The sequence below is a fragment of the Heteronotia binoei genome, chromosome 15 (genome assembly GCF_032191835.1).
Source record: "Heteronotia binoei isolate CCM8104 ecotype False Entrance Well chromosome 15, APGP_CSIRO_Hbin_v1, whole genome shotgun sequence".
Taxonomy (NCBI): domain Eukaryota; kingdom Metazoa; phylum Chordata; class Lepidosauria; order Squamata; family Gekkonidae; genus Heteronotia; species Heteronotia binoei.
Window position 1 is genome coordinate 7056236 of NC_083237.1, and position 20692 is coordinate 7076927.

Consider the following 20692-nt stretch of genomic DNA (forward strand, 5'->3'; position numbering starts at 1 on the left):
GAGGCCGGGGAGGAGGGGGCTGGAGATGGCAATGGGGGCTTGTGCGGGGAAGGGGGGGGGGGAGAGGCCGGGCCGGGCGCCAAATGCAGCTGCCGCCCGGCCTGCCTTCTCTTTGGGGAGGGGACGCGCCAAGCCGGGCGCAGGAGGAGGAGGAGGGCGCAGAGCGCGCGCCCTAGGGCGCAGGGAGGTCCGAGAGCCCCCCTGGCCGCCTCCTCCGGGGCTCCCCTTCCCCTTCTTTTGTCTCCCCCTCCCTTCGCCTGCCTGGAGCCTCCTCGCCGCCGGGCCCCTCCTCTCCCCGCCGCTCCTCCACGGCCGCGCAGCCGCCAGTGCGCAATCGGGGCTCCCCCCTCTCTCCTCCTCCGCCGGAGTAATTGCTAGTTCGGGGGGGGGGGGAAAGGGGAGAGAACCGAGCCGTCTATTATGGGCTGGCCCGGAGCCGGTGCAAGCGAGCAAGCCGGCGCCTCTCGTCCTCGTCGCCTCCGGCGGAGCAAAGGCGAGCCGGGCGGTTTGGCGAAAGCGCATGGAGCCCCGGGCGCGCGGCGAGGGAGGAGAGCCTTGGCGCTCCCGGCACAGGCGGACCTCTAGAAGGCCAGCCGGCTCCGGAGGGTGAAGATCGCCGCCTGAAAGTTGCAGCGGCGGCGGCGGCGGCTCTGGAAGTTCTCCGGCCCGGGAGCACCTGGCGACGTGGATCGCATTGGTTGGTCGGCTGAGAGCCGGAGCGTGCGTGGCCCGGGTTTGGGGAGGGCGGCGTCGGTTCTGGGGGTTGCTCTTTGCAGGGCTTCCCCCCCCCCCCCGGGTTTGGGTTTTGTTTAGAGGCCCAGCTCGGGTTCTGGATTGAAGAGGAGGGTCTGGATTTGGCCCAAGGACCTTTCTCTGGGATCTTTGCAGCCCTGAGAAGGGTAGATTGGCAAGGGGGGGGCGGTTGTTGTGCTTTGCAAAAGGCACAGAACCAATTGCAAGTTTGCAAAAAAGGGTCGGAGGGTCACGTTTCCCCTTCTTTGGGATCGAGGGGTTTTCCCACCCCCTCCTGCCCGAATTTTATTTCCCCAGGGCCTTTAGCTCAGCGGAGAAGCCTTATGCTAAACGCGGATGCCAACTCGTGGCATTATTTCTGACATTTGATTTTTATTTTTTTTGCCATCGGCGCTTTCAGATTGCAGATTCCTTGGACCGGGAATGCAAAACCAGCCCTTGGATGGGTGTGCATCAATTTTTGGATTCGGGGAGGACATTTGGAACGGCTTTTAGAAATGGAACTGAACAAAACCGGTTTTTACAAGTTTGAAAGAAGTATGCAAGACGCGTGAAAATTTCTAGACAGGATCAAGACTGCCTCTCTTTTCCCGAGAAGTTTTATCTGCTGGATTTTTTTTTTAAAAAAGAATCTATTCTGGATAGACACACTTTTGAAAAAAAGTTTGTTTGTCTCGTCTGGGATGGATTTTTGTCTGTGGCTCAGTCTTTTCACTGACCTGCTTTAGCTCTAGGAGGAGAGTTCAAGCTTTTAGGATTTCATTAGCTTGCAAAATTTATGGCTATTTTTAGTGTGCCAATTTTGGAGTTTCTTTTCTTTTCTTTTTTTTTAACTAACCTTTTGAGAGAAGGTTTGTAAATGTCTCTTCTTTGCTTCTGGATTGCAATTCCACCCTGTGGTTGCAACACAAACCCTTGTTCCAACTTGTTGAACTGCCGGCCTGCCTGTCTCGATTCATGCAGCCAGAGAGTGGTCAGGCCAACCTCCATGGCTTTTCTGGGAAGATTTTGCTGACCAGTAGATTTGGGAAGACGTTAAAAACTTCTGAGGGAAAGCGGAACTTCCAATTGAAACTGGCTGGATTGCTGAGAAACCACAATCCTTCGAATCAAAAGAGAGGGATTGTCTAACGCTTTGGAAAACTGCCTTTTTAAAGAACAGAAGTGGAAAGTACTGAACTATTATTTTTCAAGGAAAGGGTTTTTTTCCCCAAAAAAGTATTTTACAGAATTCTCTTTTAAAAAAAATCTCCTTTAACATCTGATCCAAAAGAACTGGGGGGTTTTTTTATGAGATAAAAACAGATGTAGAATTTCTCAGGAATTTTCTCTGAGCTGCACAAAGGGGAGAAAATGCAGCTAAAAGTGGGAGTATTTTTTTAGAAGCCTTAAAATATGAAAGGAATGGAGAAAGAATAATTTTGGTTCACTGTTTTCTTACGTTGCAGTCTCCTTTTTGACTCCTTCCAGCACTGAACAGGAACAAAAATGTCCGTAAGTATCAAAGAAAGAGAAGCTAGTTAGGCCTGGAGAGACTCCAGAGGTGAGCCGGGAATTGAGCTCTTGTGACCTTGGACAAAAGATTTATGCTTCACGGCTACTGGGACGCACGTTTTTCCGGATGTGTTTAAGGTGTAGTGTGCTTTTTTAAGGGAGGGGGAGGTCACCACATTGGTGTTCTAAGACCTGCTTCCCCTCACACAAACACTGAAAAGAAAAGGCCAGGAAATGTTAGCCGTATCAAAATTCTTTTTAACGGCAACAGCAATTCCTACAGAATTGCCATTAGAACAGGGACCCTATTTTGCTGGAGATTCAGAGATAAGTATGAGTTTGGGATGGGGGAACCTGAGAAATGGCCCTGATGTTGTTGAAATTATTTTAATTCCCTTCAAAATTCTAAAAGATGTTTCATCTGAGGAAGATTGCTCCATTATGCCTCGAATTTTGTCCCAGGTGAAGCTGGTGGTAACTCTAAACAGGGTTGAAATTGGAATCTTGGGTTTAAAGGACTGAGCCCTTGGTCGTATTTGAATGCCAAAATAATAGTCTCTTTTTAAAATGGCCACAATTTAGGGACAGAGGAGGTTGTGTCCTACCAGAGAATCTGACTCGTGAGTAAATTTAAACCCTGGGGCCTTCCACTGTTGGAAAACAAACCGTGTTTAGATTTTTTTTATAACGCAGCGTTTTATCAAAGCCTTGCGCAGCCGTAGTCTGAACCATGGATCTAACCCCTAGTTGAGAAACACTTGTTCACTTATTTTCTTCTGGGGTCATGCGCTAAACTCCCCAGTGAGATCATCCCTGGCAAATAAATATTTGTGAACACCCAAACTGCTTATTTTCCTCCCCCTTTTGTGACTGCGTAATATGTCAAGAGTCCTCAAGGGAGGTTTTAGAAGTATTTGGTAATGGACAACAAAGGTCAACTCGTTTATCAAAAATGCAAGCACATTTTATTTGGGTTGTTTCACCATCATGGGCGATGCTCCCTCTAAGCTGTGGAGTCTCGTGAGCAAAAGTTGTGAGCAAGCAGTCTGGCTGTTGCATAAATTCGTTTGCTCTGGGGCCACCCTACCTAAGCTAAGACAAAAAGGTGTTGAGTCAGAGGCTAAAAAACTGAGCTAACTCAGTTAACACACTAACTCAGTTTGAGAAGAATACTGGCCATGGGCTACTTAGATTGAAAAGCAAATTAACAATGGAAGAAGCTTGGGGCTCTTTAGCTTGGAGGAAGGTCGACTGAGGGGTGACAAGAGGTTTACAAGATTATGTATGGGCTAAAAAAGGTAGAGAAAGAAGTACCGTACCTTTCTCACAATACGAGAACTCATGGACATTCAATGAAATTGCTGAGCAGTCGGGTTAGAACTGATAAAAGGAAGTACTTCTTCACCCAAAGGGTGATTAACACATGGAATTCACTGCCACAGGAGGTGGCGGCAGCTACAAGCATAGACAGCTTCAAGAGAGGATTGGATAAACATATGGAGCAGAGGTCCGTCAGTGGCTATTAGCCACAGCTTATTGTTGAAACTCTCTGTCTGGGGCAGTGATGCTCTGTATTCTTGGTGCTTGGGGTGGGGGGCACAGTGGAAGGGCTTCTAGCCCCACTTGTGGACTTCCTGATGGCACTTGGGTTTTGTTTTGTTGGGGTTTTTTTGTGGCCACTGTATGACACAGAGTGTTGGACTGGATGGGCCATTGGCCTGATCCAACATGGCTTCTCTTATGTGACACAGAGTGTCGGACTGGATGGGCCATTGGCCTGATCCAACATGGCTTCTCTTATGTGACACAGAGTGTCGGACTGGATGGGCCATTGGCCTGATCCAACATGGCTTCTCTTATGTGACACAGAGTGTCGGACTGGATGGGCCATTGGCCTGATCCAACATGGCTTCTCTTATGTTCTTAAAGAGATTTGACAGGAAAATTCAAAACCAAGATGGGGAGAAACTAGGAATATCTTCTTCCCTGACTCCCTGTTATGTCTGTCTTTTTGCCTGGCCGTGAAATAGAGGGTGGGGGACATTAAACACTACGACTTGAAGGGAAACAGATGGTGGAGTGAGGCTTAAGAGGATTTGGCTGGCGAAAGGGAGAGTTCTGGAGACCCTGAACAGATGCTGAGAAATGAAAAGTAGGGGAGGCAGCTGGTGAAGAGACAGGCCGAGACGGGGTGGGGCAGGGTACCACTTGGCTCCAGAGCAGTGTGGGGGTGACCCTCAGCTTAGCGCCTTCTCCAGGGGTGGGGGCTCTCTGGGCCCTGCTGTATCCAAGATTAACACGACAACATGGGCACGCAGGACAACGCAACCTGTTGGAGGTTAGGCACAGGGAGGGAAGAGTTGACAAGCAGAATTTTTTTCTCCCTCTCTTGAAATACTAGAAGCAGCCAAACTGTGGCTCGGGAGCCAGATGTGGCTCTTTCGCACATATTGTATGGCTCTCGAAACCCCCCTCACCAGCAGCAGCTTGGAGAATGCATTTAAAGTTGCTTTCTTTCCACTCCTTCCTTCCCTCAAACACCTGACGTTCATGTCTTGCGGCTCTCGAAATCTGATGTTTCTTTCTGTGGCTCTTACATTAAGCAAGTTTGGCCACCTCTGTACTAGAACTCAAGGGCATCCAATGAAGCTAATGCGCAGTAGATTCAGGACAGACAAAAGCAAATGCTTCTTTACACAGGGAGTAATTAAAATTTGGAATTGGCTGCCAGAGGACATACTAATGGCCACAGACATAGATGGCTTTAAAAGGGGATTAGAGAGATTCGTGGAGGAGAGATCTATCAATGTCTGTTAGCTGTGGTGATTCAAGGGAACCTGTTCAGAGGCAGCAAGCCTCTGAATCTCAGAGCCAGAAGGCAGCATTAAGGGAAGGCCTCAGCCTCTGTGTCTTGTTGGCCCTCCAGAGGAACTGACTGGCCATTGTGTGAGACAGGATGCTGGGCTAGATAGACCACTGGTCTGATTCAGCAGGGCTCTTCTGATGTTCTTAAGAAGGCCTCAGCCTCTGTGTCTTGTTGGCCCTCCAGAGGAACTGACTGACCATTGTGTGAGACAGGATGCTGGACTAGATGGACCACTGGTCTGATCCAGCAGGGCTCTTCTGATGTTCTTAAGAAGGCCTCATCCTCTATGCCCTGTTATTGGCCCTCCAGAGGAATTGACTGGCCATTGTGTGAGACAGGATGCTGGGCTAGATGGACCACTGGTCTGATCCAGCAGGGTTCTTCTGATGTTCTTAAGAAGGCCTCATCCTCTATGCCCTGTTATTGGCCCTCCAGAGGAATTGACTGGCCATTGTGTGAGACAGGATGCTGGGCTAGATGGACCACTGGTCTGATCCAGCAGGGCTCTTCTGATGTTCTTAAGAAGGCCTCATCCTCTATGCCCTGTTATTGGCCCTCCAGAGGAATTGACTGGCCATTGTGTGAGACAGGATGCTGGGCTAGATGGACCACTGGTCTGATCCAGCAGGGTTCTTCTGATGTTCTTAAGAAGGCCTCATCCTCTATGCCCTGTTATTGGCCCTCCAGAGGAATTGACTGGCCATTGTGTGAGACAGGATGCTGGGCTAGATGGACCACTGGTCTGATCCAGCAGGGCTCTTCTGATGATCTTAAGAAGGCCTCATCCTCTATGCCCTGTTATTGGCCCTCCAGAGGAACTGGCTGGCCATTGTGTGAGACAGGATGCTGGACTAGATGGAGCACTGGTCTGATCCAGCAGAGCCCTGCTCATGTTCTTATGAAGGCCTCATCCTCTGCCCTCTTGTTAGCCCTCCAAAGGAATTGGTTGGCCACTGTGTGAGACAGGATGCTGAATTAAATAGATCACTGGTCTGGTCCAGCAGGGCTTGTCTGATATTTTTAACCCAGGGAGACCTCATATCGTATATCTAGGAACAATCAGAACAACGCTCACTTGAGATTGCAACGGAGGAGCAACCGTCTGAGTAGATGGCGGTTTTCACATCCTGTTGTGGGCTGGTTGCTGAGTAAGCATATCCAGTTCCGTTCGCTTGTGGTCAGGACCGGCGAGAAGTCTCGTGTGGTGACTGTACGCTGGAGCGCCTGTCACTTTTGTGTGGGTTGCCTGTTTTAGACGCCAGGTGTACCTTGGCATCCAGAGAGGACATTATGATCCCATTAGCTGGAACAATCGCATTGAGAACAGCTGTGTGGGCTCCTACACCTGCCATCAGCCCATATCCACTGGAACAACAGCTCCCAGGTATGGCTGTGTGTTCACCTCTCCTGGATGTCCCTTGAATGCAAGCCCTTGTGCCTGACTCTGTTCTCCTGCCTTTCCGTTAACAGAGCAATGGTTTGAAGCGACCACCTGGAGCTATAAGCCAGACTAGCTGAATGCATGGTCCATGTTCAGAGGTAGCGTACTTTCGAATCCCAGACGCTGGGAACAAACCCAAGTATGTGAGAAGGCTGCTACCTTCCTGCCTATTTTGCGAATTTCCTGGAAGCATCTGGCTGGTGGCAATTAAGAGGATGTTGAACCTTTTGCCTGCTTAGATGGGGCTCATGGCATATCTTTATGCATTTGTTTTGTGAGCCTGCTGGCGCATCCAAGGGGAATGATGCTCTGGCAGAATGCTGTGGGCTGCTGTATGAATCCAGGATAACCTAAATGCAATGACTTGGCCAGTGTCCATCTAGGCCATGGGTGACCAAACTTGCTTAATATAAGAGCCACATAGAATAAGTGTCAGATGTTTGAGAGCTGCAAGACATGAACATCAGGTGTTTGAGAGCTGCCATAAAGGGAGGGAGGGAGGCAGGCAAATGGAGGGGAGGGAGAGAGAGGTGGAAAGAAAGCAACTTTTTTAAAATGCATTCTCCAAGCTGCTAGCTGGCTTGGTTTATAGAAATGATGTAAAGGGACAAATGCCTTCTCCAAGCCGGCCAATAGGGTGATGGGGGCTTCAAGAACCAAATAATATATGTAAAAGGGCCATGTGTGGCTCCCGAACCACAGTTTGGCCACCCCTAATCTAGGCTTAACTGTGCATGTCTTGCAGGACAGAGCCTACAGCAGGATTCCCCAACATGGTGCCCATGGGTGCCAAGGCCTTCACTGATACTATTCCTGGCACCTGCTAAGGGTTTTTTTTAGAAAGTAAGTGGGGCTTTTGATTGGCTACTGGAGATGTAATTAGCTGTGAGGATTAAAAGGCATCCTGTTAAAATGAGCTTCTGCCTGAAATGTTGAAGAGCTATGATTTCGATTTGTGCCTAACCTTTCTCCCTGACGCTTTGCAGTCAGCACTGCCTCTTTTTGCAGCCGTTTTGTGGTTTTGCCATCTCCTTTGGCAGCCATTTTGTGGTTGTGCCAACCGTCTCGTGTCAGAATTGCTAAGTGCCCGCAGGATTCAAATATTTGGGGACCTCTGACCTGGAGGCCCGATGTGTAACCTTCCGTCTGTCTCTTCTCCCTCAGGCTCAGCTGTGCCGAGCTCTTTATGACAACGCTGCTGAGTGCCTGGACGAACTTTCCTTTCGCAAAGGGGACCTGATGGTGCTGCTGCAGCCGGAGGCTCCGGGCTTGGAAGGGTGGCACCTGTGTTCCCTGCACGGCCAGCAGGGGATCGTGCCGGCCAACCGCGTCAAAGTCCTGCCTGAGCCAGGATCCCCGGGGCCGGCCCCTCACAGAAAGCACACTCCGGCCGATGTCTACCAAGTCCCCAGGAAGGAGGTAGCAACTCCAGTAGGAAAAGCGTATGAAGTGCCCCAGGATGAGCTCAGAAGACGGGGAGTACATCAAGAAGAGCAGGAAGTGAGAAAAGACTTTGGATGATGATGCATCCCCTCCCGATACTGTTCCCAGCCTGAAAATCCAAAATACCGCATTCAAAGCTGAGAACTTTGGAGCTTGTGAACAAAAGTTTACTGGTTGCAAAGAATCTCTTGCATTCACCTCCGGTCTAGCCCCGTCCTTTTTCCTTTAACCACACCCCTTTTGCGCTAACTCTCCTATCCATGGGAACGTTCCCCTTTAAAGAAACATATATGAAAAAGATATGTACTTAATATGACAGCAATATGAAAACACACAAATCATGTTTGGGGTATGTTCATCGTCCTGAGCAAAATTTGAGTGCACTGCAAGGTAGAAACATCCCACAAAAACAATTCCACCCCCCACCCCCCGTGTGTTTACAGCTCCCAGGGCATGTTCCGTATCTTCTTCATGAAAACACTTGGAGATGAGGTAGAATTTTATTTTGTTTCAATCCCCCTCACCCACGTTTGGATGTTAACGTACGTTGGTTCTGCAGAATGTGACCGTGTCATCTTTCTGCGTCATAAGGCTATGTCACACGCAAGAATTTCACAAAGCTTCCTGCATGACGTACGTAGGTTTTTTGTTTTGTCTTTAAAATTTCATCACATCTATATTCTAGGGTAAAAAACTGTCCCTGTTGCAAAAATCAGTTGATTTTGGGGGGGTTATTTTAGGCACCAGGTACTTTTTGACTGTGATCTCACACACTAAATAGTGCACTGAAATTTAAAGTGCATTATTTAGTGGGTTTAAAGTGCATTATTTAGTGTGTGTGTGATCACAGCCTCAGTTTACAAGGAGGGGAGTGAATGCCCTAAGCAGAATTGTGCATTCTGCCCCCAAAAGTACAACTGAGGAAAAATTTCTTCCCGGAACAAACAAAAATAGGGTGCTCTGCAAAAAAACATGTTCTTACTGCCAACCAGATGTGCGAAAAGGCTCTGATGGTTACGGTCAAAACGGAACAGATCCTTTGCAATGTATGTAAAAATGAGAATGGCTTTGAAATTTTGCCCATAAGGATGTCCGATCTCTAAGACGATGAAGGATCTTTTCTTCCTGTTCCAAAGATCAGCTTTGTACACATGAAAGGATTCTGATGGATTTACTGGGAACTAAAGACCACCTCACAAGATTTTTCCTGTCACAGTTCCCTGCCCCGCCCCACTGCGCTGGCGTTGCCAACCGCCATTTTAAAGGGTTTAAGCAGATAAAAATCCATTTGAGCCTCATAACAGGGATACTGACAGGGAAAAGATGATTTGCTTTTTATGTCTGAACAAGAACAAAATGTATGCGGAAAGAAAGAGACAACCCAGGTGAATATTAACAGTCAACCAGAAGTTATAGGGCGTTAGGTTTCAGACTGAAACCTCCTCTCAGACAGGTTTATAACATAAAAATTCAGCGTTGGTGTTGTTGCCACTACTGCATTACATGCCGGGCCCAGCAAACCTTGCTGGCCTCTAGTTGACCTGACTGGGGAACTTCACCAAAGATCTGGCATCGCCACAGACCTTTAATTCACGCTCCTGTTCAACGAATGTCACAACTTCCATTCTGCAACTCTCACCCCTCATGAACCTGACTGACTCCCGCCTCCTCCTGTTAAGGCTTGACTCTTTCCCCACCAACGTCTCAAGTTCAGGGTGTGTCGCTTCTAGGGTGCTGAGGTATATTTCTGTGCCCTACCTGTCGTATTAGTGAGGAAGTTCTATTATATTACCTCAGCACATTTACATGCTGGAGTTCTTTTATACATCAGGGACTCTTTGTAGCTGTAAGAAGCTGTATTTTGGGGATATGGTTTACTGATGTGCAGGGCACAGTGTCCTAAAAGGGCAAACCTGTGGACCAGCATCTTTAATGTATTCTGTCTTCCAAAAGTGCAATCGGGGAAGAATTGTACCTCAGGACATTTGTAGAGACTTTGAACTGTTTCTCAGCTGCTGTTCTCAAAAGTGGCTTTTATAAAATGTTACGTAGCAAAAGTTAAGGATGCAGAATATTTGCCCCCAAAAAAACTCTGCCACTCATATTTACATTTAGTATCTGAGAGCAGGGCTTTCTTCTGGGGGAGAGTTAAGGTGGCTGGGCAGGGCTGAGCATAGTGCTGCCAACCTCCAGGTGAGGTGTGGAGATTCCCCCCCCCTCCCCCAAATTAGAAAAGTTTTCAAGACTGCAAGACATCACTGCATCTGGAGAAATTGAGAGCACATTCTGTGGCAATATACTTCATAGATAGACAAACAGACATGTATTATTATGGTAATTAGAGCAGCCATATTCACAGTTATAATTTTAAAAATCGTATGCAAAATAAAAGATTACAAAATAAAAAAAGTTAAAATTGGAACCTAGTAAAAATACAGTTTCTATGACCTAAGTATGCCTTACAGAGATCCCTTCTTCCCCCCCAAACTCCACCATCCCTACGCTGTATCCCCAAATTCCCAGGAATTTCCCAACCCGAAATAGGCAATCATTACTGAACTCCAGCATGAAAATAAAACCCTCCATTGAGAGCATTTTGAAAATTGTAAAACTTCCTTGAGGTAGCTTGTGAGGTTACACCTATACCATGGCTAAGATGCCTTATGCTCTCACCTGCACCACCTCGTTTTCAACATTGCACTGCTTTCTCTGGGGGAATCTCTCCACCCGGGCCTTGAATTTCTCTCTTCTCCCTTGCGCAGGTCTATGAAGTGCCACCACCTGCTCGGCCTTGCCCGCTGCCTCCTGAGGGGATCTACAGAGTTCCCCGTGGTGTCAGAAGAGACGGGGACCCAACAGAGGTTAGTGCTTATTTGGGGATTCTGAGGTCAAACTTAAGGTGGTGACACGCTGGCTGCTGCTGTGGCAGAGCCTGCGATGGAAGATTCAAAGATGGCCAAACTAGGCCTGAAAGAAAAGTGGTAATACTTTCTGTGTGTTTTGGGTTGTGGTGGTGGTGGTAGGGGATCAAAGGGAGTTTCTGCATAGTTACCCCTTTATTCTTTGTAATTGTGCCCACTGGACATAAGAAGCTGCCTTATCTTAAATCAGACAGTTGGTCCATCAAAGTCTGTATTGTCTGCTCACATTGGCAGCAGCTCTCCAAAGTCGCAGGCAGAAGTCTTTCACATCATCTACTTCTTGGTCCTCTCAACTGGAGATGCCGGGGATTGAACCTGGGACTTTTTGGGACTGTTCAGACACACAGTATAATCAGTTATCGCTGTTAGGGTTTGTAGAATCTTTCGGGCTCAAGTGCCGTGTTCTACTGGAGAAAGTTTTTCTTCCAGACGTTTCGTTCTCAGCTGCGGAGAACATCCTCAGTGGCGTTGCAGCCGGAGCAGGCGTTCTGACCTTCTTGGCTGCTGTGCATTGAGTGAGGCCAGGGCTGCTGGAGAGCTGCTATTTACGTCTGGAAGAAAAACTTTCTCCAGTAGAACACGGCACTTGAGCCCGAAAGATTCTACAAACCCTAATGATGATGCCAGCCGTGAAAACCTGAAATCTTAGTTATCGCTGTTGTTTCATACCGGGTTAAAAGTGGCCGTTCAGACAGCAACATCTGCTTCTCGGTATTAACTTGTAGTAGCCCCCCCCCCCAATCCTCCTTGGAACCGGAGTATTTTGTTGCCTGCTCCTTTGCGGTGTTTTTTGAGTTCTCCAGTTTCGCCTCGTAGTTTCCCCGTCTGGATAGTTCTCGACCAACTTCCAGATGTCTAAAGGCTGTCCCGGAGCAAAAGGAGCCTCAGACATCTGGTTTACGGCCGCCATTTTTTTTTACTACTTAGTGATATGTGCATAACCACATGATGTTTTAACGCATGCACATGAGCGCATATGCGCGCACACGCATGTGCGCATGATGCACATAAAAGTGGAGGAAAAAACTGCATGGTGCCATCGTGTGCACGGCAGAAGACAGTTTCACCGCAGAATGATTCAAATTGCAGTATGGCAGTCTGACAGATCCTTTTTTAACTGGAGATGCCGGGAATTGTATCCGAGACCTTGTGCATGCCGAGCAGAGCCTGTGCACCTGAGCCACGGCCCCTTCCTAAGGGGCATGCAGAATAACCTTCCAAATCTGATCAGTTCTGTCTCCCAGGCATCCCTGCAGGGGTGAACTGGTCCATTGGTGAGGCCCAGTTTCGAGCTGAGCTGCTGGTGCTGTTTAAAAACCCCAGCCCTATTCCTCACTGCTTACCTCTTTGCATTATGGCCTCCTGTTTCTGTCTCAAGCCAGACGTGATGTGTGAGGTTTAGATAATGGCAAGGCTGCCGTTTGTGGCCGCTCTTCCCCAATGCATCCCTCCTCGGGAGCAGACAGCTGGAACTGTCTGTCGCAGGAAACAGCTGCAGCCGTCCGGGCCTCCGAGGGTAACTGTATCCAGCCTCAAATGTGGAGACGGCTGTCTCTGAACCAAATCTGGGTCCTTCGCCTGATTCTGCAGCTGAGACAAAAGGGTTGCCCTAGATGAAGGAGAACTGGCTATTGGATTAGGATTTAAACTAAGGGATACTATGGGGTTTGGGGTGTCTGATATGGGACTTGGAGAGCAGCAGCTTCGGGGAACTGGTTGCGTGCATAATTGGTGGGGCTCTTTGGCTCTTCTGTTTGAGCCCCACAGTACAACGAAGGATTGGATTGAGACTTTTTATTTAATGTCTATGCTGACTCCTACATCTTTTGTTCTTTGAGAGCCAGTTTGGTGTAGTGGTTAAGCGTGCGGACTCTTATCTGGGAGAACCGGGTTTGATTCCCCACTCCTCCGCTTGCAGCTGCTGGAATAGCCTTGGGTCAGCCATGGCTCTGGCAGAGGTTGTCCTTGAAAGGGCAGATGCTGTAAGAGCTCTCTCAGCCTCACCTACTTCACAGGGTGTCTGTTGTGGGGCAGCGGGGGGAGGTAAATGAGATTGTGACTGCTCTGAGATTCAGAGTATAGTGTGGGATATAAATCCAATATCATCTTCTTCAATATCTTCTTGAAGAATGTTGAAAGCAAATCATATTAAAGGAAAAGAAGGGAGGGGAAAAAAACCACCCTAACTCCATTTTGGGCTGATTCACACATGCATGTTTATCCCTTGATGCCTGCAGGAGTAACTCATAACTATAACGTGGTGCCTACCACATATTTTTAGAAAGAAGGCAGGATCTGGTGGGGCTTTTGTGCAGGGGGGCTTCTGATTGGCTACTGAAGATTTGGTGGGCTTTGCGGTTTTTAAGCCCATGGCTTTGGCAACAGCTGCTGCCACAGCGCAAGGATTTTCACTGCTCGGCTGAACGTAAGCTGTGTACAAGCAAGAAAGTAGGTTAAAATAATATGTTAATTTATAAAGGCTTCCTGACAAGCTGAGCTTCTGCCTAAAATGTCAGAAGAGAAATGAGAATTATGCAGAACCTCACGCCAAGATTTTCTGGTTGGCCTGTGCTCCTGTGGCAGCCATTTTGCAGTTGCTTCCACTGTCGTGTGTCAGAATTGGCTTTTTTCGTAGCAGGAACTCCTTTGCATATTAGGCTACACACCCCTGATGTAGCCAATCCTCCATGAGCTTGGAATTCTAGCAGGGGCCCCTTTGCATATTAGGCCACACACCCCTGATGTAGCCAATCCTCCAAGAGCTTGGAATTCTAGCAGGAGCTCCTTTGCATATTAGGCCACATACCCCTGATGTAGCCAATGCTCCAAGAGCTTGGAATTCTAGCAGGAGCTCCTTTGCATATTAGGCCACACACCTGTGATGCAGCCAATCCTCCAAGAGCTTGGAATTCTAGCAGGGGCTCCTTTGCATATTAGGCCACACACCTGTGATGCAGCCAATCCTCCAAGAGCTTGGAATTCTAGCAGGAGCTCCTTTGCATATTAGGCCACACACCCCTGATGTAGCCAATCCTCCACGAGCTTGGAATTCTAGCAGGGGCTCCTTTGCATATTAGGCCACACACCTGTGATGCAGCCAATCCTCCAAGAGCTTGGAATTCTAGCAGGAGCTCCTTTGCATATTAGGCCACACACCCCTGATGTAGCCAATCCTCCAAGAGCCTGAAATTCTAGCAGGAGCTCCTTTGCATATTAGGCCACACACCCCTGATGTAGCCAATCCTCCAAGAGCTTGGAATTCCAGCAGGGGCTCCTTTGCATGTTAGGCCACATGCCCCTGATGTAGCCAATCCTCCAAGAGCTAACAGGGCTCTTGGCCTGCTGTAAGCTCCATGAGGATTGGCTACATCGGGTGTGTGGCCTAATATGCAAAAGAGTTCCTGCTACGAAAAAAGGAAGGATTCTGACACACGGGAGCCTGCAGGCTTAAAAGGATTGAGACCCCTGCTGTAATATATGACTGGTGGGAATGCGTAGCTCGGTGCCAGCATCCACAGACTTCCCTCCGACAGTCTGTTTTCTCGTTCCACCTTTTCTCCATTCGTCGTTTTGCCCACTCGCAGCTTTATGACGTCCCTTCATCCCTGCTCCGGGACTCTCCAGCGGACACCTACGACTCGCCTTCTCTGTGTCCCAAGAAAGTGGCCCGTGTGGCCCCCCAGCCCATGCTCCCCCCACCCGCTGACGACCCCTACGACGTGCCACTTGCCTTCAAGAAGCCTTCAGGTCAAGAGGAGGACGAGGGGGAGGAAGAGGAAGGCTCGGAGAGGCCCCTGGTCTATGCCACCCCATCCAACTTGCGGCGAGCTTCTGCGTTGCTGAACTTGTACGAGTCGCCCGAGGAAGTGCTGGGAGGAGGCCACGAAGAAGAGCAACGAGCGGAGGAGGAGGAAGAGGAAGACGATGGTGGCATCTATGACATTCCTCTGCTGCCCCCCGGCTCCCCGCCTCTCGAGGGGGCCATCCAAGGACTAAGCTTGCGAGAGCCCTGCCCGCCTTCCCGTCCTCGTCTTCCCTCCGCCGAGAGTCTGTCCCGTCGTCCATTGCCCGCCCTACCCAGTGAAGAGCGGCTTTCCGTAGAGCCGCCGCAGCCGTCGCCAAGTATCGTCCGGAAGGGTAGCATCCAGGACCGCCCGCTACCCCCGCCCCCTCCTCGGCTGGGGGGTCTTGGAGCAGGAGAGCAGCTGGAGCCAGTCAGGGACGAGGGGTACAACGAGTACGAGGGGATCCGTCTGGCAGAAGAATATGACTACGTTCATCTCAAGGTAGGGGAAGCGGCCTCTTGGCAAAAGTTGCACTTCAGCCCCTCGCTCGGTAACCAAGAGGGCATCACGCCAGCCACCCAAAATTGTCTTTTTAGCTCCTGATGTAAGTCAGGAGTGGCCAAACTTGCTTAACGTAAGAGCCACATAGAAAAAACATCAGATGTCAGAGAGCCACAAGACATGAACCTCAGATATCTGAGAGCAGGATGGAAGGAAGGCAGGCAAATAGATTGGGTGAAGGGAGAGGTGGAAAGAAAGTAACTTTAACTTAAAAACATAAGAGAAGCCATGTTGGATCAGGCCAATGGCCTGTACACACACACACACACACTGTGGGTAATAGCCACTAATGGACCTCATCTCCATATTTTTATGCAATCCCCTCTTGAAGCTGGCTATGCTTGTAGCCACCACCACTTCCTGTGGCAGTGAATTGGCATGTTAATCACCCTTTGGGTGAAGAAGTACTTTTATCCTTTTTAACCTGACTGCTCAGCAATTTCATTGAATGCCCACAAGTTCTTGTATTGTGAGAAAGGGAGAAAAGGACTTCTTTCTCTGCTTTCTCCATCCCTTGCATAATCTTGTAAACCTCTATCATGTCACCCCGCAGTAGACGTTTCTCCAAGCAAAAGAGCCCCAAGCGTTTTAACCTTTCTTCATAGGGAAAGTGTTCCAGCCCTTTGATCATTCTAGTTGCCCTTTTCTGGACACTTTAAATGCCTTCTCCAAGCCAAAAGATGGGGCTCTGAGAGCCACACAGTATGTGCAAAAGAGTCACACGTGGCTGCCCTCCTTCATGTGGGTTGCCAGGCAACCCTAATGAGGATCCCCCCCTCCTAGTGGAAACTTGCACATTTGTGTAATTTTCATGGCTTCCCTCTTTAGGAATCCTGGGAATTCTACCAAGGTTCTCTGACAATCGGTGCTCTCATGAAACTACTATTCCCAAGTTACCCTGAGGTTTCACTCTGAGAATTAAACCCAGTCTTTAAAAAAAAAGGGGGGGGGGGGTTACAATTGTCGTGAACTCATGCCTCTCTTCAATTTGTCTCATCGCCTGCACAGTGAATATATTATCCTTTTATTTAAAAAAGAAAAATTCTGTGCTTTTCTTACTCAAATTCTTAGCCATTCAAGTTTGATTCTATATCCTACCTAAGCCAGGGATATTTGCATACCGTTTGCATAATTTATGCTAGCTATGCAGCTGAATAAGAGGTTATTCTGGCTCCCAGAGTCCTGTATCCAGGCTGTCTTTGAGCAGGAACACACAGGAACGCAGTTCCAGCTGGCTTGGCATCAGGGTGTGGCCTAATATGCAAATGAGTTCCTGCTGGGCTTTTTTTTCTGGGGGGGGAGCCCTGCGTGGAACAATGGTGAGGTCGAGTTGTGGCCTAATATGCAAATGAGTTCCTGCTGGGCTTTTTCTGGGGGGGAACCCTGTGAGGAACAATGGTGATGTCAGGGGGTGTGGCCTAATATGCAAAAAAGTTCCTGCTGGGCTTTTTCTACAAAAAAAGCCCTGCCCTTATCTAAAATCTACTAAGCCTTCCCACTCTCTGCATTTTTTCCTTGTAATGTGTGATTTACCTGGCCCCGGATCACTGATACCGATATGCTATTTCCTCCCTAGGGAGCAGATAAAAGCCAGCCCATGCCTTCAACGCCTGAAGGGACCCCTGGACCAGCAGTTCCCGGTGACACAGCTCAGACTGAAGAACAGGTGTCTGCTTTGATTTCCTATGTTGAGGATGTATAGCTTCTATGAGGCAGGGAGGAGCGGTGGCTCAGTGGTAGAGCATCTGCTTGGTAAGCAGAAGGTCCCAGGTTCAATCCCTGGCATCTCCCACTAAAAAGGCCCAAGCAAATAGGCGTGAAAAACCTCACCTTGAGACCCTGGAGAGCCACTGCCAGTTTGAGTAGACAATACTGACTTTGATGGACTGAGGGTCTGATTCAGTATAAGGCAGCTGATTCAGTATAAGGCAGCTTCATATGTTCTCTAGGGAGGGACGGTGGCTCAGTGGTAGAGCATCTGCTTGGTAAGCAGAAGGTCCCATGTTCAATCCCCAGCATCTCCAACTAAAAAGGATCCAGGCAAACAGGCGTTAAAGACCTCAGCTTGAGACCCTGGAGAGCCGCTGCCAGTCTGACTTTGATGGGCCAAGGGTCTGATTCAGTAGAAGGCAGCTTCATATGTTCAGGCGCCTCCTTTTAAGAAAGGAGAAGAGAGTCTGAGAAAGGGACGTGCTCTAGGTTAATGAATCGCAGAGACCAGACCTGGTTTCAGACTTCTTGCCTGCCGCGCTGAATTGTGCCAGGGCTCTCTTGTAACATCAAAGACTGATCGACACATTCGGAGCCCCCAACCTTTTTGAGCCTGGAGATTGGGGATTGGGGATTTTGATACGGGATATTGGGGCGCAGTCGCAAAACGGCTGCCTCCGAAGGTGGAGCCGCCGACAAAATACCAGGGAGCAAAGTCACCCATAACTCAGGGACCGGTTCTTTAACGCTTCGGGCTGGAGCTCTGTTGAGAAGGAGGCCTTTTAAAATGAGCCTTGCTGAAAAATATTTTCTTGCAGCCACGGAGCCTACCCGATGCAGATCCTCGTGCTGGGGCCGGCAGCGGCTGCCAAAGCAATTATTTTGTGAAGCGATGCACAGCCCATCAGATCTTGCCCAGATCTTGCGCCCCCCTTGCCCAGATTGTCTGGAGATTTGGACTGGGTTGCCATCAGTACGGTGATGACACCCAGCTCTATCTGCTGATGGATGGCCGGCCTGCCTCTGCTCCAGAAAATCTGGCCCTGGCGTTACAAGCCGTGGCGGGGTGGCTCAGGCTGAGTCGTCTGAAGCTGAATCCAACGAAGACAGAAGTCCTTTGTCTGAGCCGCGGTGGTCTGGGAAGGGAAATCCCCCTACCAGCTTTTGATGGGACGCCACTGATTCCAGCGCCCAAAGTCAGGAGCTTGGGGGTGCTACTGGAGCCCACATTGGCCATGGAGGCCCAGATAGCAGCCACTGCGAGATCTGCCTTTTTCCACCTTAGGCTGGCACGTCCTGGAGCACAGCGATTTAGCAACGGTGATTCATGCAACGGTCACCAAGAGATTAGACTACTGTAATGCCCTCTACATGGGGCTGCCCATGTCTCGAATTCGGAAACTGCAGCTAGTGCAGAATGCAGCGGCCAGGCTGTTACTGGGCCTCCCTAGTCAAGATCATGTACAGCCGGGGCTGCGGCGACTGCACTGGTTGCCGATAGTATTCCGGATTCACTACAAGGTGCTGGTTTTCACCTTTAAAGCCCTATATGGCTGAGGACCTGCCTACCTTAGGGACGGTGCAGGGGAGGGACGGTGGCTCAGTGGTAGAGCATCTGCTTGGGAAGCAGAAGGTCCCAGGTTCAATCCCTGGCATCTCCAACTAAAAGGGTCCAGGCAAATAGGTGTGAAAAACCTCAGCTTGAGACCCTGGAGAGCAGGGGAGGGATGGTGGCTCAGTGGTAGAGCATCTGCTTGGGAAGCAGAAGGTCCCAGGTTCCATTCCTGGCGTCTCCAAAAAAGGGTCCAGGCAAATAGGTGTGAAAATCCTCAGCTTGAGACCCTGGAGAGCCACTGCCAGTCTGAGAAGACAATACTGACTTTGAAGGACCAAGGGTCTGATTCAGTAGAAGGCAGCTTCATATGTTCATATATGTTCATGACCGTCTCTCCCCATATATTCCCCAGAGGGTACTTAGATCCGGATCGCACAATCTATTAGTAATCCCCGGGCCGAGGGAGGTGAAACTGAAGGCTACCAGAGAAAGAGCCTTCTCTATTGCGGCCCCCCACTGGTGGAACCAACTCCCAGACAATGTTAGAGCCTTGCGGGACCTTGCCCAGTTCCGCAAGGCCTGCAAAACAACATTATTTCAAATGGCCTTCAACCGAAATGTGTAAATGCCCAACACTTTTGAAGAACGGCACGATGCTCGCGCCAAACTTGTTTTAAAGCTGCACGAATAATTTTAAATTGTAACCTGTCGTAACTTTTAATGGACTCGATTGTGATTGTTTTGATTGTTTTATTGCTGATATTACGATGCTGTTGGCCGCCCTGAGCCTGCTTCGGCGGGGAGGGTGGGATAGAAATGTGAGAAATAAATCAATAAATCAATCTTCTGTGGCCAGCCGGAAACCCTGCTGGGGGGAAAGCCCCACTCGCTTTCTAAAAAACACTTTTGAGAGGCACTAGGAAAGGTGTGGATGGCAGGGCCGACGTGTGGGAGTAGGCCGTGTAGGCGGCTGCCTAGAGCCGTGGGGAGGTGGAGCGGGCCCAGGCGTTTGCATGCCAGGCTCCTCGAGAGAAGCCCACCGTGCAAATCGAGCCATCCGCCCCGCTTTGCTTCCCCGTGCCGCAGGAAGGCGGAGCAGGGCCGGGCGTTTGCGCATCTGGCCCCGCTTTGTTTCCCTGCACCACCGGACTACTCAAGAGGAGCTCTGCAAACCGGGCCATTGGAGGGCAGGGGATGAGGCCTTGCTGGGATTGGCAAAAGCCCCAGTGCCAGCCCTGGTCGATGGGCATCACATTGGGAATCCCTGAGGTAGATTATTTCATAGTGGTCCCCCAGCTAGTGTCCTGCTCATTTTGTAAAAACCTCCTTCAGTGATTGGGATGTCCACACTTGTATTTGTCTGGGCACACAAGGGAAGAAGTTGCAGTCATTTCTATTAACCAGAGACTGGCCAATACAAAACCCCATTAACCTTCCCCTCTAATCTCCCTTTTATCCCCAGGTGCCACCTTCCCCAGAGGACGGCCAGCTGTTGCAGTTCTATACCGGGCAGTGCCAAACCCATTACACCACCCTGCTTTCGGCCATCGAGGCGCTCCTCGCCAGCACAGGAGCCAACCAGCCCCCCCGGGTCTTCGTGCCCCACGGCAAGTTCGTCATCGTCACAGCGCACAAACTGGTGTTCGTGGGGGACACGGTGTCTCGGCTCGTGTCCTCCGCCACCGTGCGAGGCAGAGTGGGGGCGGCCAGCGGTGCGCTCTGCCAGGCCTTGAAAGAAGCTGTGCTTTCGGTGAAGGGGGCCGCCCTGCGCTACCCGTCGCTTCCGGCCGCCCGAGAGATGCGAGAGTGCGTGGCTGAGCTCTCCAGACGGGCGCTGGCCTTCACATCTTTGTTGGCCACCCTGGCGCCATCTTGACGTTGCGTCCTGAGGCAGTTAACGGCCGGGGAACGTGACTCCTTAGCTGTGATCCGTACTGCAACCCGTTGGCAATAATTCCCCTGGCACTTTGGACTTCTGAATGCAGTGGCGCTGGACAGCCTCTGGCAGTGCTTACGAGTAACGCTGGCCCCTGTGTCAGCAGCAAGGTTTCTGCGGTTACACGTTTGCTTCGAACCTAGGATCGCTAACCCAGCGTACGTTCCGCGAGGCAGCATTTTGAGGCAGTTGACCCTCGGGCCTTTGACCGTAGTGAAGGTAACCTT

At 49.8% G+C, this 20692-nt stretch overlaps 1 protein-coding gene across 1 annotated transcript; it reads left to right on the top strand.

The window, feature by feature from the left end:
* The first annotated feature begins 1457 nt into the window (after window positions 1-1457).
* EFS (embryonal Fyn-associated substrate) lies at window positions 1458-20609 on the top strand. The gene is made up of 6 exons (XM_060255363.1): window positions 1458-2247; window positions 7719-8054; window positions 10760-10858; window positions 14503-15204; window positions 16841-16930; window positions 19992-20609. The coding sequence occupies exons 1-6, from the start codon at window positions 2242-2244 to the stop codon at window positions 20403-20405; spliced, it is 1647 nt and encodes a 548-aa protein (XP_060111346.1). The 5' UTR covers window positions 1458-2241; the 3' UTR covers window positions 20406-20609.
* The last annotated feature ends 83 nt before the right edge of the window (window positions 20610-20692 follow it).